Raw genomic sequence first — 15,862 nt, forward strand, 5'->3', positions numbered from 1 at the left:
ACAGAAGGATGGGGTGGGATTTTAAGTTCTCCCTGCAGGATGGACACCTTGGTGGACCTCAAGGATAAGAGCGGGGAGGGCAAGCAGCCGGGGGGGGGAACCATACCGTGGTATTTTGATTGAGCCTTCTGGAAAAGGAGATTGTCTGAATACTCACTGACTATCAAGGATTGTTCAAGGATAAATAAGTAAATAAATAAAAAAATCCAAATTCTACACCACACCTTTTCTTCCTCAGCAAGAACCAGATTTGTAGGAACATTCAAATCTTATAGAGCTCTAGCCATCAACGAAAGATATGAGCATGTATATATAATCACCCAGGCGGCCCGGGTTCGACTCCCGGCGTGGGAAGAGCAGTTTTTGGGTTTGGTTTTTTTTTTTTGGGGGGGCGGTGTGGGGAGGGGAGGTGGAAGGTGAGTGGTCGCGTCTCCAAGGCTCCTGCTGCCAAAAACGTTTTGGCTGAGCAGAGCTGATCAAAGTCACCAGGAAAGGGGGTGTATCCCCCATATCCTAGACCAGGGAAGGGGGTGCAGCCCCATATCCCAAAGTGCCACCCCAAAAATTTGGCAGTCCTGTGGCCCCCAGGGCTACACCAGCCCCACATCCCAAACCAGAAAAGGGGACATAGCCCTGTATCCCAAACCATAAAAGAGGACGTATTGCTGTATCCCAAACCACAAAAGGGGACATAGTCTTATATTCCAAATGTACCAACCCAAAAAGTTGGCAGCCCCGTGCCCCCCAGGGCTACACCAGCCCCACATCCCAAACCAGAAAAGGGGACATAGCCCTGTATCCCAAACCACAAAAGGGGACATAGTCTTATATTCCAAATGTACCAATCCAAAAAGCTGGCAATCCTGTGCTTGAGGACCCTGCCTCTGCCCGCTCTTATCTGGGCACGAATTCCACACTGGGATAAACACCCCCGGCGGCACCTGGCTACCAGCTGGCCCCGGGTGCTGGCCAACTCATGGCAAGGGTGGGAAGACACCTCGGGGGTGGCTGGTGGCACCCCAAAAACGGGGAAAAGGGATACATTCCCATATCTCAAACCAGGAAACAGGACGTACCCCTGTATCCCAAACCAGAAAAGGGGATGAAACCCCATATTCCATATGCACCAACCCAAAAAGCTGGGAATCCCATGCCCCAAGGGCTACACCAGCCCCACATCCCAAACCAGGGAAGGGGACCTATTCCCTTATTCCAAATGTACCAATCCAAGATGCTGGCAATCCTGTGCTTGAGGACCCTGCCAGCCCCAGATCATGGGGAAAAGGGATACATCCCCATATCTCAAGCCAGGAAACGGGACGTGCCCCTATATCCCAGACCAGGGAAGGGGATGCAGCCTCATATCCCAAAGTACCAACCCAACAAGTTGGCAGTCCCGTGTCCCCCAGGGCTACACCAGCCCTACATCTCAAACCAGGAAATGGGACGTACCCCTCTATCACAAACCAGAAAAGGGGCTGCAGCCTCATATCCCAAATGCACCAACCCAAAAAGTTGGGAATCCCATGCTCCAAAAAGCTGGCAATCCTGTGCTTGAGGACCCTGCCAGCCCCAGATCACGGGGAAAAGGGATACATTCCCATATCTCAAACCAGGAAACAGGACGTACCCCTGTATCCCAAACCAGAAAAGGGGATGAAACCCCATATTCCATATGCACCAACCCAAAAAGCTGGGAATCCCATGCCCCAAGGGCTACACCAGCCCCACATCCCAAACCAGGGAAGGGGACCTATTCCCTTATTCCAAATGTACCAATCCAAGATGCTGGCAATCCTGTGCTTGAGGACCCTGCCAGCCCCAGATCATGGGGAAAAGGGATACATCCCCATATCTCAAGCCAGGAAACGGGACGTGCCCCTATATCCCAGACCAGGGAAGGGGATGCAGCCTCATATCCCAAAGTACCAACCCAACAAGTTGGCAGTCCCGTGTCCCCCAGGGCTACACCAGCCCTACATCTCAAACCAGGAAATGGGACGTACCCCTCTATCACAAACCAGAAAAGGGGCTGCAGCCTCATATCCCAAATGCACCAACCCAAAAAGTTGGGAATCCCATGCTCCAAAGGCTACTCCATCCCCAAATCACTGAGTAAGGGAATGCATCTCCCAAAGTAGCGACCAAAAAGTTGGGAATCCTGTGCCCCGAGGACCACGCCAGCCAAGAAAGGGGGTGCATCCCCATATCCCAAACAAGAACAGGGGATGCATCCCCATATCTCAAACACACCACCCTGGAAAGCTGGGAATCTCACACCCCGAGGGCCTTGCCAGCCCCAGCACAGCTTCGCCCCCCCCCTCCCCTGGGAATGCTGATCCCAAGGGTTATTTTTAGCATCCCTCTCCTGAGAAAGTCAGAGCGGCTGTGTTTCTCCCTACGGCTGTGGATCCCTCCCCACCCACAAAAGCCAAAGCGTGTCCCTGGTGGGACTGGGGGACCTGCATGCAGAAGAGGATGGGCGAGGCGGTGGCCCGGGTGGCCAGGAAGGTGAACGACACGGTGGAGAACAAAACGGATTCTCTGGGTAAGCCCAACGCTCCGGCTCGGCTCCTCCTTTGGGGCCCGGAGAAGGATCAGGTATCTGGGAGCAGGGCTCTATTTTTTGCTGCCATGGTCTAAAAAAACCTGTCACCCCTCCTCTCCCTTCCCATCTCCACCACTGGGTGCTACCCCAGTGGCTCCCGCATCCCCAGGGAAGGGAAGGGCTCTCCCAAAGGGCTCTCAGCCCCCCTTGAAGCTTCAGTGGGGTCCCAGCCATGGCACGTCATCCTATGGGACATGCCCCAGGGATAAAGTCCTTCCTCGCAAGCGATGGCAGGAGCCAGACCTCTCCCTGCGTCACCTTGTCGGGTGCATGTTTTTCTGCAATTTCACCGTTTCTAGCTAATATCCCAGATCCACGTGCAGTTCATCAAAAGAGAGGGATGAAAGCTGCTCATTTTTATGCATGTTGGATAGCCTGGGGTACAAACCATGAGAGGCAGAGCTTCGTTGCACACCCTCTCCACGTCCTCCTGAGCGAGAGGAGAAGGAGGGGAGGACTGAGCTTGTGCAGTCCCTGCCAGGGCTTTGGGGAGGGGGTGGGCAGCAGAGCCCAGGCTGAGCATCACGGGGCCAGGATACAGGGTTTCCATCCCCTTGCATGTCCCCAGAAATGATTCAGAGCCAAACAAAACCACCAAGAAGCAAAAAATGCAACCAACTCCTTTTTCCTTCCCCGCTGCTTGCCACCAGGGCAAGCACCCATCACCACAAGAGTCACAGAATAGTTTGGGTTGGAAGGGACCTTAAAGACCATCTCGGTCCACCCCCCTGCCCTGGGCAGGGACACCTCCCACCAGACCAGGTTGCTCCAAGCCCCATCCAGCCTGGCCTTGAACCCCTCCAGGGATGGGGCAGCCACAGCTTCTCTGGGCAACCTGGGGCAGGGTCTCACCACCCTCACAGCAAAGAATTTCTTCCTGAGATCTCATCTAAATCTCCCCTCTTCCAATTTAAAACCATTACCCCTTGTCCTATCCCTATGTGCCCCTGTAAAAGTCCCTCTCCATCTCTCCTGTACCCCCTTCAGATACTGAAAGGCAGTTGTAAGGTCTCCCCGGCACCTTCTCTTCTCCAGGCTGAAGAACCCCAACTCTCTCAGCCTGTCCTCACAGCAGAGGGGCTCCAGCCCTCTGATCAGATTTGTGGCCTCCCCTGGACCTATTCCAACAGGTCCATGTCCTCCTTGTGCTGAGGACTCCAAAGGTGGAAATCCATCCAGGAGCATACCCAGGGAAAGCCCTGCTCCATCCCCATCCCAGTTGGCAGTGGAGGAAGCATCCCTCCCACCGTTTGACCACCCCCAGGGAGTTAGGGATGGAGGGGAGGGGGAATTACTAAAGTTGTGAAGTTATTTGACAATAACGGGGTGAGGGCTTCTAAAAGGACATGGCAGGGTGGAAGTATTTGCAATGCTATTTAGGGTTGAACACACCTAAAGTGGGACAACCTTAACACTCCTGATGGGAAGAAAGTCTTAGGAAGACATTCTTAGTGCTTGCAGGGAAGAGTACAGCAGGGGACATTACAGCATCCACAGGTGACAGCACCAGGATGGGCAATTCAAGCATTACGGGGTGGAAAACAAGATGGCAAGCGTTGCTCCACCCCACCTGGGGTGCGTTGTAAGGTGCCCGGGTCTCTCTGGGGGCAGATCTGGCCAACTGCAAGCTGATCGCCTTCCCCGTCGGCATCTACAAAGCCATGAGGAGCGTCACCGAGGGGATCCACCACATCTCCCTGGCCAACAACGAGCTGAAGTCCCTCACCAGCCGATTCGTCACCACCTTCAGCCAACTGAGAGGTAAGGGACAGCCTCATGGCTTTGCAACACTTCACTTCCACTCCATATGGACCCAGCAAAGAGGCCCCCACGGCTGCTGCAGGAGGAGGAACATCACCAGAGGTTCCCCACTGCAGTTTTTACTTCTCTGCACTCACACTTCATTCCAAGCCTTAGTTCAGCCCCCTCTAAAAATCCATTTTTCTTCACCCTTTCCAGCCTTGGCAGACAGAAGGCACTGGTTTTGCTCTCACCCACCCTTCCCAAACTCATGCCCTGCCACCACCAGTGGTGGCCAGGAGGATGTAGGGTCACTCATCCTCCATCTCCCTCCAAGGATGGGGCTGGGGATGAAAGAGGACAGGAGAGGCAGCCGAGACACGACGGGACACGGCAGAGACAGGGCACTTCAGGCTGCAGACAGCATGCTGGCTCACCGCTGGCTAATTAGCTCCCACCGGGAGACATCAGTGATAGTTGCTCACTCCACTTGCTGCAGGAGATGGAGACAGTCCCCGCAGAGCCTGGAAGATCTGCTAAAACATGGGCAAAACCACCACAGTTTTGAACACTGGGGGCTGCACCAAGGCTTCTCCTGCCTGTGGCAGCGCCCCAGGGCTCTGGCAGCTTTTAAAAGCAAGTATTTTGCTCCCACAAGGTCCTGTACGTGTGTCACTGTGGTGGGCATCTGGGGAGGCTTCCTGTGGAGCTGGACCGTCACCCGTGACAACTCCCTTAAGCTGGAGAACAGCAACACCTCGAGCGAAAGAAATCAGTTTTCATTTTCTAGGCAGCAGGATGAGCCCCGAGGGGAGGAGCTGGGTGGGTGGGTGGTGGAAATCCCTTTTCCCAGCGTGGGCTTTGCTCCACCAGTGAAGAAATCACTCCAGTGATGAACGTGCCGGACCTCAGCAGGGCTCTTGCAGGGGACAGATGCCCCAGGGTTGGGGACAGCCTTGCACCAGCCTGAATAAGGCAGGACCTATAAATACCAGGTATTAGCAGAGGCAGGGCAGCTTGCGTGGGTATTTATAGAGCAGAAAGCCCCGTGTTACTGGAGAAGGACAGCAGGACTTGCATTCCTGTTATGGGCTTTCATGCAGGAGAGCTCCTCCCGGCCCCACAGGAGCTCATTTTTAGAGGGAAAAAGCATCACAGAGGGTTAAGCTCTGTAGAATATGTATTTTTTTTGCATATAAGTACATCTCTTTCACCACTGTTTATGCCTCAGAAGGGATTCAGGCACATGAAGATAAAAACTAGCCTTAAGCCATGACAAATGTCTGGATGGGGGAACTGCTCCGACTTCACAAATACTGCTCATTTCTACAGCCACCACTTGAAAAATGTTGCACAGGTTTAATTAGGAAAGCCCAAGGAAGCCAAGAAACACACTGCTCCTAAAAGCAATACTCACAGCAGGCAAAGGTACAACAGCAAGCCATGAAGATGAGCAAAAATAATCCCATTTTCAGAGTTGGAACCGCATCGCTGGAACTGGCAGCCTGTGGGGGAGAGAGAGGCTATAAATTAAGCTATATATTAAATTTTTTTTTCCATCTTTGTTCCCCCACCCCACCGACTCTCTCCTCTCTTCCTTGAACCACAGAGCTCAACCTGGCAGGCAATTATTTGCACCGCCTGCCCGAGGAGGTCACTTCCCTGCTGCACCTCCGGGTCATCAACCTCTCCCGCAACAGGTTTCGGCATTTCCCTGAGCCCCTGACCACTGTCACCACCCTGGAGACCATCGACCTGGAAGAGAACGAGATCACAGGTGAGAAGGACTTCTTCCCACTGGAGGTGAGGATGAGCAGCACCCCAGAGCAACTGCAGTTCCCAGCCATGATGCTGACCCACATCCCTTGGGCAGAGAGGGATGCTGGCTTGAAGCTCTGCTTGTGGTTCACCATCCCCTGCAGAAGCAGCCAGGCCAAGGGAACACAGAATAGCAGGGGTTGGAAGGGACCTTCAGAGATCATCTAGTCCAACCCCCTGCCAAAGCAGGGCCACCCAGAGCAGGTTGCACAGGAACGTGTCCAGGAGGGCTTTGAATGTCTCCAGAGAAGGAGATTCCACCACCTCTCTGGGCAGCCTCTTCCAGGGCTTGGTCACCCTCAATGGAAAGAAGTTTTTCCTTGTGTTCAGACAGAATTTCCTGTGTTCCAATTTGTGCCTGTTGCTCCTTGTCATGTCACCAGGCACCACTGAGAAGAGCCTGGCCCCATCCTCTTGACACCTGCCCTTTAGATATCTATAAGCATCGATGAGATCCTCTCAGTCTTCTCCAGGCTAAACAGAGACCCAGGTCCCTCAGCCTTTCTTCAAAAGAAAAGTGTTCCAGGCCACTCATCTTTGTAGTCCTCCGCTGGGCTCTTTCCAGTAGTTTCTTCTTTCTTGAACTGGGGAGCCCATAAGTGGACACAGTGCTCCAGATGGGGCCTCCAGATGGGCAGGATGACCTCCCTGGACCTTTTTAATGCACTCCAGGAGACTAGTGGCTTCTTTGGCCACAGGGCCACATTGCTGGCTCATGGACAACTTGTTGTCCACCAGGACTCACAGGTTCCTCTCTGCAGAGCTGCTTTCCAGCAGGTCAACCCCCAACCTGTACCAGTGCATGGTGTTATTCCTCCCTAGGTGCAGGAACCTCCACTTTAGGTAGGTTCCTCTCTGCCCAGCTCTCACTGAATGGCAGCACAGTGTGTCAACCTCTCCTCCCAGTTTTATGTCACCAGCAAACTTGCTGGGGGTCCACTCTGCCCCTTCATCTCACCTCTGAGGATGTTCTGGGAGAGACGACGCCAAAAGCCTTGCTGAAGTCGAGGATGGCTTAGCAATCCAGCCACGAATTTGGCAGGAGGAAGGGTCCACAGGCACAGGGGAGATGCTAAATAGGTAGAGCCTCATTAGCCACTTGCTTTCACTAATGCTTGAGTTGCCTCCTGGGGTGAAGCTCTTGTAGGCATAAGGGAAATAATCAGTCTCCATTCAAGCCACCCTATTCACCAGGCTGAGATGTGGCTCTCAAAGGCAGCTCCAGCTGCAACTCAAAATCACAAGATTTAATAATGATAAAAAAAAAATAGACCTGCCCACAGGACTGGCTTCAAGAATTCCAGGCTGGGATGTTTGCTGCCAGGCAAAATAAAGGCACAAGCTCACCTGAACGTTTTCCAGAGCAAATAGGAGCCGTAACACTACAAAATATCCTGGAAAAAAAATAAATGAAAGGAATTGTAAAAGCTGCTTGTCCCCGAACCTTGCTGTGGGAGGAAAATCTTTAATGCACAAAGCTGAAGCCTTTGGAGTCTCTAGAAGCCGGGCAAAAGGGGCAGCACGTAGATAAAAGAGGATTTATTTAGGAGCAAGCTTTCAAAGAGCTGAGGCTGGAACATCCCCCAGCCCACGCAGATCCCCAGGGAGATGAATATCAAGTCCACTCAATTTTGCTGTTTTATCTAGGATGACTGCAGCTGGGAAAGCTCTTCCCTGCAACACGGGTTTATTAACAGCATCAGCTGCTCCCTGTAGAAATGCAAGACATTAAATACTGCTTCCTCATTCTCCAGCAAAAGATGTAGGTTTTCTTCACCCCTTTTTTTTTTTTCTCCTCTCCCACCTCCCGGAGAGAGTTGTCTCATTTTTAATTCCCTCCATCCTTATTTCAGCTTAATCCAGCTTCCGTCAGACTCAGCGGAGGAGCCAAGGTCTCCAAACTTCTTATTTCCCACTCATTTCAGCAAGCAGGTTGCAGCAGGAAGGGAATATAGCTTTTTCATGCATCATTCCCATCTTAAATGCATGGAGGATAGGCTACATATGAAGGGTGGTGCCCAGCTGGGTTAATCCTGGGGGAGAGGGCAGCTAGAAAATCCAGCTGCCAGGCTTGGTCACCTCCTGCCAGGCTGCCCTCAGCTGCTGTTATCAGGCTCAGGAAAAGTAATGACAGGGTAAAAATTAACAATATCAATCTAAAATGTTTTAGCAACATATCTTAGTAATGAGAACAATGTTCCCTGGGTGCATAAAGATGTAAGATCAGCCTATTTTATGCATTTTCTGGAAAGGGAAGAGGTAGAAATTAGAAAACCAAGGGGTGTTGCAGCCCATTTTTTCAAGGAAACAAAAGTTTAGGGAATTGTATCATTCCTAGGTACCTTCCCCAATACCTCCTGGGGTCCTTTGAGCAATATCCTTCAAAGGAACCGGAGCATCCCCAGAGCAGCTCAACTCCTTCACACCCAAGCAAAGCATCCCACCCCCAGTTTCACCTTCTGGGACCGTGGTGGAATCTCCTGGCTTGTCCTCAAGCCTTCCAGGTTGAGCTTCCATATGGACCAAGCTCCCTGCTCTGCACAGGCACAGTACCCCAGGAGCCTGCAGCCAGGCTGTGTGATGAGCCTTGGTGCCAGTTATCTGCACACAAGTCCACATTTATTTATATATATATATGCATTTTTATAGGTTAATACAGTTTTATATGTTATTTATGAGCTTCTGTCTATATACCCTTTTTCCTCCCACACCAGCCTGGCACAGCAGTCAAAGGCCAGTTAAGGAGACTCCATCAACTTGGGTTTAACCAGCACAAATTCTGATTTTTCTTAACAGCAAGTAGGATTTGAGCCCTTTGAAGATAGGAATATGGCAGCAGAACACTTGTTTAACCCCAGGAGATCTCAGGCCTTGCTGTAGGAGTTAGCAGCTTCCCCCCACACATCATATAATTACAGAATGGTCTGGGTTAGAAGGGTCCTTAAAGTTCCAACCCCCCTGCCCTGGGCAGGGACACCTCCCACCAGACCAGGTTGCTCAAAGCCCCATCCAGCCTGGCCTTGAAGACCTCCAGGGATGGGGCAGCCACAGCTTCTCTGGGCAACCTGTTCCAGCATCTCACCACCCTTATAGTGAAAATATTTTTCCTAATATCTAATCTAAATCTCCCCTTTTTTTTTCCTAATATCTGATCCAAATCTCCCATCTTTTGGTTTAAAACCATTACCCCTTGTCCTCTCACTCCACTCCCTGATAAAGGGTCCCTCCCCATCTTTCCTGTAGTTCCTTCAGATACTGGAAAGGGCTCTAAGATCTCTCTAGTGCCTTCTCTTCTCCAGGCTGAGCAACCCCAACTCTCTCAGTCCATGCGCACAACTCACCCACTACAGCTAGCTGAGGACTCCATGCACACAACTCACCCACTACAGCTAGCTGAGGACCATCTTTTAGAAGTAGGATTGCTTCTCATGAGGAGCAACTGGCATATTCTTAGAGAGGCTGTTGAGGCATCTTGAAAGCTGGTACAACTCTCCAGCAGCAGCATCTCCATACTCCCCAACCAGCTCAGCATAGGGAGAGATTGCATTCTGCTGCCTTTTATAAATTGGGACCCAGGCTTCCTCACTTAGCCCAATAACGAGTTGAGGACCTTCCTCCGGATAAAAGGCAAGGGAAGAATACCCCACAAATGGGAGATGGAGAATGGTTGTGGTCTTCTTTATTGGTATGAAGGTTATAAATGATTTGGGTTTTGGTACTACTGAAGCTATGTGCTATTCCTGGTCCTGCCTGTCCACTCTGGGAAGCTGAGAGAGCTGATAGCAGGGCTACAAACCAGTTTAAAAGCACCTGCTAAAAGGGTGAGTCACCTGCTAAGACATATTGAACCACAGCTTGAGATAGTAGGTAATATTTTCCAGCTAAAGGGGAAGAGGAGTAAAAGGTGATCAATTAAGGCTTGCTTGGAGTCTGTGGGCTCTGAAAGCAGACATTTAGTGCCGCCAACTGCCCTTTTCATCTCAACATGCTCTTAACCCTAGAGTGTAATTGTGTATAGAATCACAAAACCATTCAGGTTAGAAAGTACCTTTAGGATTATTGGGTCCAACTGTTAGCCTGGCACTGCCAAGTCCATCACTAAATCACGTCCCTCACCACCACATCAACATGTTTTTTAAATACTAAGTCCATCACAAAATCATGTCCCTCACCACCACGTCTACATGTCTTTTAAATACCTCCAGGGATGGCAACTCCATCACTGCTCTGGGCAGCCTGTCCCATTGCTTGGCAACCCTTTCAGTGAAGAAGCTCTTCCTAATATCTCATCTAAACCTTCTCTGGAGCAACTTGAGGCCATTTCCTCTTGTCCCATCGCCTGGGACTTGGGAGAAGAGACCGACCCCCCCTGGCTACACCCTCCTTTCAGGGAGTTGGAGAGAGCCAGAAGGTCTCCCCTCAGCCTCCTTTTCTCCAGGCTGAACACCCCCAGCTCCCTCAGCCTCTCCTCAGGAGACTTGTTCTCCAGACCCCTCACCAGCTCCGTTGCCCTTCTCTGGACCTGCTCCAGCACCTCAATGTCTTTCTTCTAGTGATGAGCCCAAAACTGACCACAGCACTCAAAGTGGGGCCTCTCTAGTGCCCAGCACAGGGGGACCATCACCTCCCCGTGATCCCAAAACTGACCATAGCACTCAAAGTGGGGACTCTCCAGTGCCCAGTACAGGGGGACAATCACTGCCAGAGTCCTGCTGGCCACACTATTCCTGACACAGGCCAGGATGCTGTTAGTCCTGGCCACCTGGGCACACTGCTGGCTCATGTTCAGCCAATAGTTGACCAACACCCCCAGGTCCTTTTTTTCAGAGCAGCTCCAGCCACTCTGCCCCCAGCCTGGAGCGCTGCAGGGGGGTGGTGGGACCCAAGGGCAGGACCCGGCACTTGGCCTTCTTGAACCTCATCCCATTGGCCTCAGCCCATCCATCCAACCTGTCCAGATCCCACTGCAAAGCCTTCCTGCCTTCAAGCAGATCAACACTCCCACCCAACTCGGTGTCCTCTGCAGATTTAATGAAGGTGCACTCAATCCCCTCATCCAGGTTGTTGATAAAGGTTGATTATGTTGATAAATAGAACCGGCCCCAGTACCAAGCCCTGGGGGAATTAAATAGAACCAGCCCCAATACCGAGCCCTGGGGGACACCACTCATGACCGGCCACCAACTGGATTTAACTCCATTCACCACCACTCCTTGGGCTTGACCACCCAGCCAGTTTTTCACCCAGCAAAGTGTACGTCCATCCAAGCCATGAGCAGCCAGTTTCTCCAGGAGAATGCTGTGGGAAATGGCACTAAAGGCTTTACTGAAGTCTGGGTAGACAATATCCACAGTCTTTCCCTCGTCCACTGAGTGGGTCACCTTGTCAAAGAAGGAGATCAGGCTAGTCAAGCAGGAAATATATACTAATATATTTAATGTCAGTGCTTTTAACTTCTTCCTTGCTAATCAGAGTGATATCAAATTAGCCTTCTCAGCTTCCAGACAACATCCACAATCTTTCCCTCGTCCACTGAGTGGATCACCTTGTCAAAGAAGGAGATCAGGCCAGTCAAGCAGGAAATATATACTAATATATTTAATGTCAGTGCTTTTAACTTCTTCCTTGCTAATCAGAGTGATATCAAATTAGCCTTCTCAGCTTCCAAGTCCATGGGGTTTTTTGGTGCTTGAAGCTTCCATTTCTCTTTCTCTTATTCCTTGATTAATGGTTTAATGCAGAAGATGTTGAGACAGCAAGGGAGATGCTGGAGACCACTATCAACGCTAGGCAGCACACTGCTGGGGGCAACTGTGGCTAATTTTCTCTTCCCGAGCAATCAGAGAGCCGCTCCTAATTCGAGATGGCGTGGAAAATGCATCTTTGTTAATCGCCGCAGAGGAGCCAGCAAGTGGTTTTCCACCCCCGGGTTTGTAGGAGGCTGGTGGCCACCGAAGGATGTGGGTAATGCTGAAACGTGACCGGGAAGCGGCTCCGCTGAGCTGAGCTGGGTCCTTCCCCCTTCAATTTCCAGCTGCACGTGGCTGGGAGACCTTCAGGGCTGTTAGCCTTCATTACCCACCTCCTCGGATGCCTTGGCAGCCCTTTCATATCCACCTCCTCGCATGCCTCCCGATGGCCCTTTCATCTCAAGGAGCTGGGTTTTTCACTCATTTATGATCATCTCCTGATCTGAGAAAATTAGTTTGCTTTAATTATGAAAAAGCCTTTTCTTTTTATTTTTTCTTCCTTTTTTTTTTCTTTCTCTTAACTGGGGAAGCCAGCATGAATAATTCAGGCTCAAACGCAAGTTCTTAATCCACCGGGGAGCCGGCAAGGGATGCGTTGGGTTGCTGATAGAGGGGTTTGTGGCTCCCATGGCACAAACGATGTAGCTATAGGTTGCACTGTGAGCTTTGCCTGTCACTTCATGCCAGGGATGAGTCACCACTCCTTACCTTGAATTAAGCCGCAGAGCTGGGCTGTTCCCACCCTGGGCAAGGCTTGCTCCCTGAAATACTTTCCTTAACTCCTCAAATTTAAGCAAACTGGGGGTTTATTGCTGTGTAGCCTTAGAAGATCATTAAAAAAGATCTATCAAAAAAAGATAAATCAATTTTTGTGCATCAAGGGGGAAAAAAATGCAAAGCGATACCGGGGAGCAGAATAAATCCACCGTAAAGAAGAGGTATAAAAAAATCCATGTGAAGCTCAGCCTGACGAGAGATGCACTGCTAGAAAATATGTGTATTGCAGAAAATAGTACTGGTCTCTGGAGGAGAGAGGAAAAACAAAAAAAAAACAAGCCATCAAGGTGTTTGAGACTTTTTCCAGCATAAAATAAGTTCCCTGGGTTTCAAATCACATAATCACCCGGCCAGCTATAATCACAACACTGCAATTCTGCTCCAGGTATTGGCAGGAGAAATCAGGGCTGGGGATGTAAAAGGCTCTTGTTGTTTCAGTGGCCAAATTAAAACCAAACTCTTCTGGGTAAACTCAGGTTCTTGGTGGGCTCTTCAAGCCCAAAATGTTGTCAATTGCAACAAAATGTTACATCTATCATCTTTTAATGATCTTAATGATTAGGTTTTCATATCGGTCTTGTTCCTCTGCTCTCGGTGGATTCATATCAGGAGCATCCATGAGACGGGCACCTTTTTTAAATGTAAGAAGGAAACGTAAGGGAAATATAAAGGAAAACATTCAAATTCATGGAAATTGCAAAATAGGAGGGTGCCTGGCGATGGCCAAGAGCCATTTTGCAGCCTGTCCAACAAGGGCAAAGAGCACATGTTCTCCAGTTAGCCTGGTGAGGGCTCCTGGGCATTGATTGCAACACTGGGAGTAAAATAGGGGAATGAGTCTTTGAAAACCAGTTTAGCACCCCAGCAGGGGTTTTTTTAGGACCGGGAGAACTGGAGGACAGTGTCCACATTTCATACCACGGTGTCTGCACCTTGCGGAGACATTCAAATAGTCACATATTCTAATATTTGATGGTGTTTCTGGTTTGATCTGAGCCTGGAGGACTGGTGGGAGAGGGGTTTGCTCCGAATTCCCCGGCAGCCGACGCCGGGATGGATGCTCACCTTTGGTGCTCTCTTTTGCAGAGGTGCCAGTGGAGAAGCTGGCCACCATGGCATCGCTGCGGAGCCTCAACCTGCGGGCCAACCCTGTCGGCCCCGAGGTGCGGCTCCTCGTCCGGCCCCTCGTCCCCTTCGACCTGCTGCTGTCACCAGAGGAACCCATCCCCAAAGTCTGAGAGGGTCTTGGGGTGCCCGGGCGAGTTCTCCCGAGGGGCGACTGCCTCCAAGAGATGTTGGGCTTAGGGCAGTCCCCGCTACATCCCTGTTTCTGTCCCGAATCCGCAGCAAGGCAGCCAGTCCCTCTTTATTTTTTTTTTTTTCTTAATAAAAAGCAAGTAGCGGGGTTCCTCCACGAAGTTGGGCTTAGGGCAGTCCCCGCTACATCCCTGTTTCTGTCCCAAATCCACAGCAAGGCAGCCAGTCCCTCTTTTTTTTGTTGTTTTTTTCTTAATAAAAAGCAAGTAGCGGGGTTCCTCCGCGAAGGGATGGCTCTGCCAGCTCCCCAGCTGGGGAATCTCCTGCTTTGTGTTTTGCCAAGTGCTTGGGGAGGAAGAGGAGCCAGGATGCCTGTGGTGCGACCCAGGGGAGCGTGGTGTCCTGCCTGGTTGGTGATGGGGAGCATCTGCTGCCCTGGTCCAGGGCTGGGATGGGTGGGGGACATCCCTGGAGCCGTGAGGGTTCCCCCTTGAATCGCTGATACGGCAATGTGCCAAAATGCCTGATTAAATGTGTTCCTGTTATGTGTGGGTTTTTTTATATCTACCTAAATTTGAGTTATCAGTCACCTTCTCCTCAACGAAGCCGCTTTGCAGATCTCCACAGGTGCTCGCTGCAGCTTGCCTGGTGCCTCCAGCTGGATCCTGCCCAGACCTGAGCAATATCTCCCTGGATTTTTTCAGGGAAATTGGGTTTTTCCCATGTTTTTTCATCATGTAAATCAAAGTGACCCGGTACCAGCAGGTCCACACACACTGCTCACCCCATGGGTATCCCCAGAAGTGCGTCCCTCGCCCCTTGCGTGGTGTGGGTCTTCAAGTGGTGCCCCTTTCTTTCCGAGGAAGAAATGGGCTGTGGGGCTCAGGATATGGCCCGGGGAGGGTGGCTCCTTGGTGGCAGGGAGGGCAGTGGTGGGCATGCTGGTGTCCCTTAGCAGCTGGCTGCCTGCAGAAAAACTCCTGGGAGAAATTGCAGGCGTTATCTCAAAATGCCGTGTTTAAACATCTCCCCTGTTTGCTCCTTCATGTTTTTAAGGGACAAATGCTGCCCAGCGCTGGGGGCTGCCAGGAATGGAAATATTTGACTTCTAGACTTGCCCAAACCCAACTTTGGTAAAAGACCATGGTAAGAGCCGGGGCGGGGGGGGGTTGTTGATGCCGGCAATGATGGAGGAGCTGGAATCGGCCAGGACCAGCATCCCTAAAGACCACGTTGCTTTCCCCACCGCAGGGGTGATTTACACCGGGCGGAGGACGGGGGTCCTCCTCACTTGTGTTGGCATTCCTGGCATGTTTCCCACCTCGGGACGGGCAGGAGCGCTGCTGGGGACACCGGCCATCCTCTGGAGGGAAGAGAGGAACCAGCATCAGCGTGGGCACCTCAGGGATGGAGAGAGGGGGGGGAAAGAGTCCATCCCTCCCCAGGGAACAAACCTTCTCCGGCTTTCTCCTCGCTTCCCATGGGCTGCCCCCACCCGTGCTGCCTTGGGAGCGGGGGGGTGCGTGCGCGTACCCCGGTATCCATGGCGATGGGAGGCTGTCCCCCCGCCATCCTCCCCCCTCCCCAACACACACACACACCAGCATCCCTCTCCGCTGCAGCCGGCGAGCAGCCGCAACCAGCACGGCATCACCGGCACCGCGGTACCGGCACCGGGGTTCATTCAGCCCCGGGCAAGGAGTTGAGGGGGGGGAACCGGGGGAGGGACAGGGGCAAACTGCCCCCCACCACCACCTCCCCCTGGCCAGCAGACCCCCCCCCTCCTTCCCCAGCCCGCATGTCGGTGATGCAGCCCCCGGAGCCGGGTTGGGATGGCGGAGGTGAGTACCGCAACCTGATTTATTTTATTTTATCCCCCCCAAAAAAAAGGTGTCCAACCCTCCCCCGCCCT

General features: G+C 51.8%; 2 protein-coding genes across 3 annotated transcripts in view; both read left to right on the top strand.

Annotated features, from left to right (window-relative positions):
- The first annotated feature begins 2,374 nt into the window (after positions 1 to 2,374).
- LRRC20 (leucine rich repeat containing 20) lies at positions 2,375 to 14,495 on the top strand. 2 transcript variants are annotated; one of them, XM_014940341.1, is made up of 5 exons: positions 2,375 to 2,548; positions 4,220 to 4,369; positions 5,958 to 6,151; positions 13,780 to 13,998; positions 14,123 to 14,495. In XM_014940341.1, exons 1-4 carry the CDS (start codon positions 2,467 to 2,469, stop codon positions 13,996 to 13,998), a joined length of 645 nt encoding a protein of 214 aa, XP_014795827.1. In that variant the 5' UTR covers positions 2,375 to 2,466; the 3' UTR covers positions 14,123 to 14,495. The 2 variants fall into 2 exon arrangements, with proteins under 2 accessions (XP_014795827.1, XP_014795828.1); XM_014940342.1 differs by lacking the exon at positions 14,123 to 14,495 and having other exon boundaries at positions 5,958 to 6,125; positions 13,780 to 14,051.
- An 878-nt stretch (positions 14,496 to 15,373) lies between these two features.
- The window catches only part of NPFFR1 (neuropeptide FF receptor 1), a 5,409-nt gene continuing 4,920 nt past the window's right edge, over positions 15,374 to 15,862 (top strand). Inside the window, exon 1 of the mRNA XM_014940386.1 lies at positions 15,374 to 15,791. Coding sequence (XP_014795872.1) covers positions 15,431 to 15,791 — 361 coding nt within the window. The 5' untranslated portion in view covers positions 15,374 to 15,430. The remainder of the gene's footprint in view (positions 15,792 to 15,862) is intronic.

The sequence above is a fragment of the Calidris pugnax genome, unplaced genomic scaffold (genome assembly GCF_001431845.1).
Source record: "Calidris pugnax isolate Ruff unplaced genomic scaffold, ASM143184v1 scaffold39, whole genome shotgun sequence".
NCBI lineage: Eukaryota > Metazoa > Chordata > Aves > Charadriiformes > Scolopacidae > Calidris > Calidris pugnax.

Coding starts and splice junctions, on each gene's coding strand:
- LRRC20 (XM_014940341.1), top strand. CDS start 2,467: ATGCAGAAGAGGATGGGCGAGGCGGTGGCCCGGGTGGCCAGGAAGGTG. Junction 4,370..5,957: donor CACCTTCAGCCAACTGAGAG/GTAAGGGACAGC, acceptor CTTGAACCACAG/AGCTCAACCTGGCAGGCAAT. Junction 6,152..13,779: donor AGGACTTCTTCCCACTGGAG/GTGAGGATGAGC, acceptor TCTCTTTTGCAG/AGGTGCCAGTGGAGAAGCTG.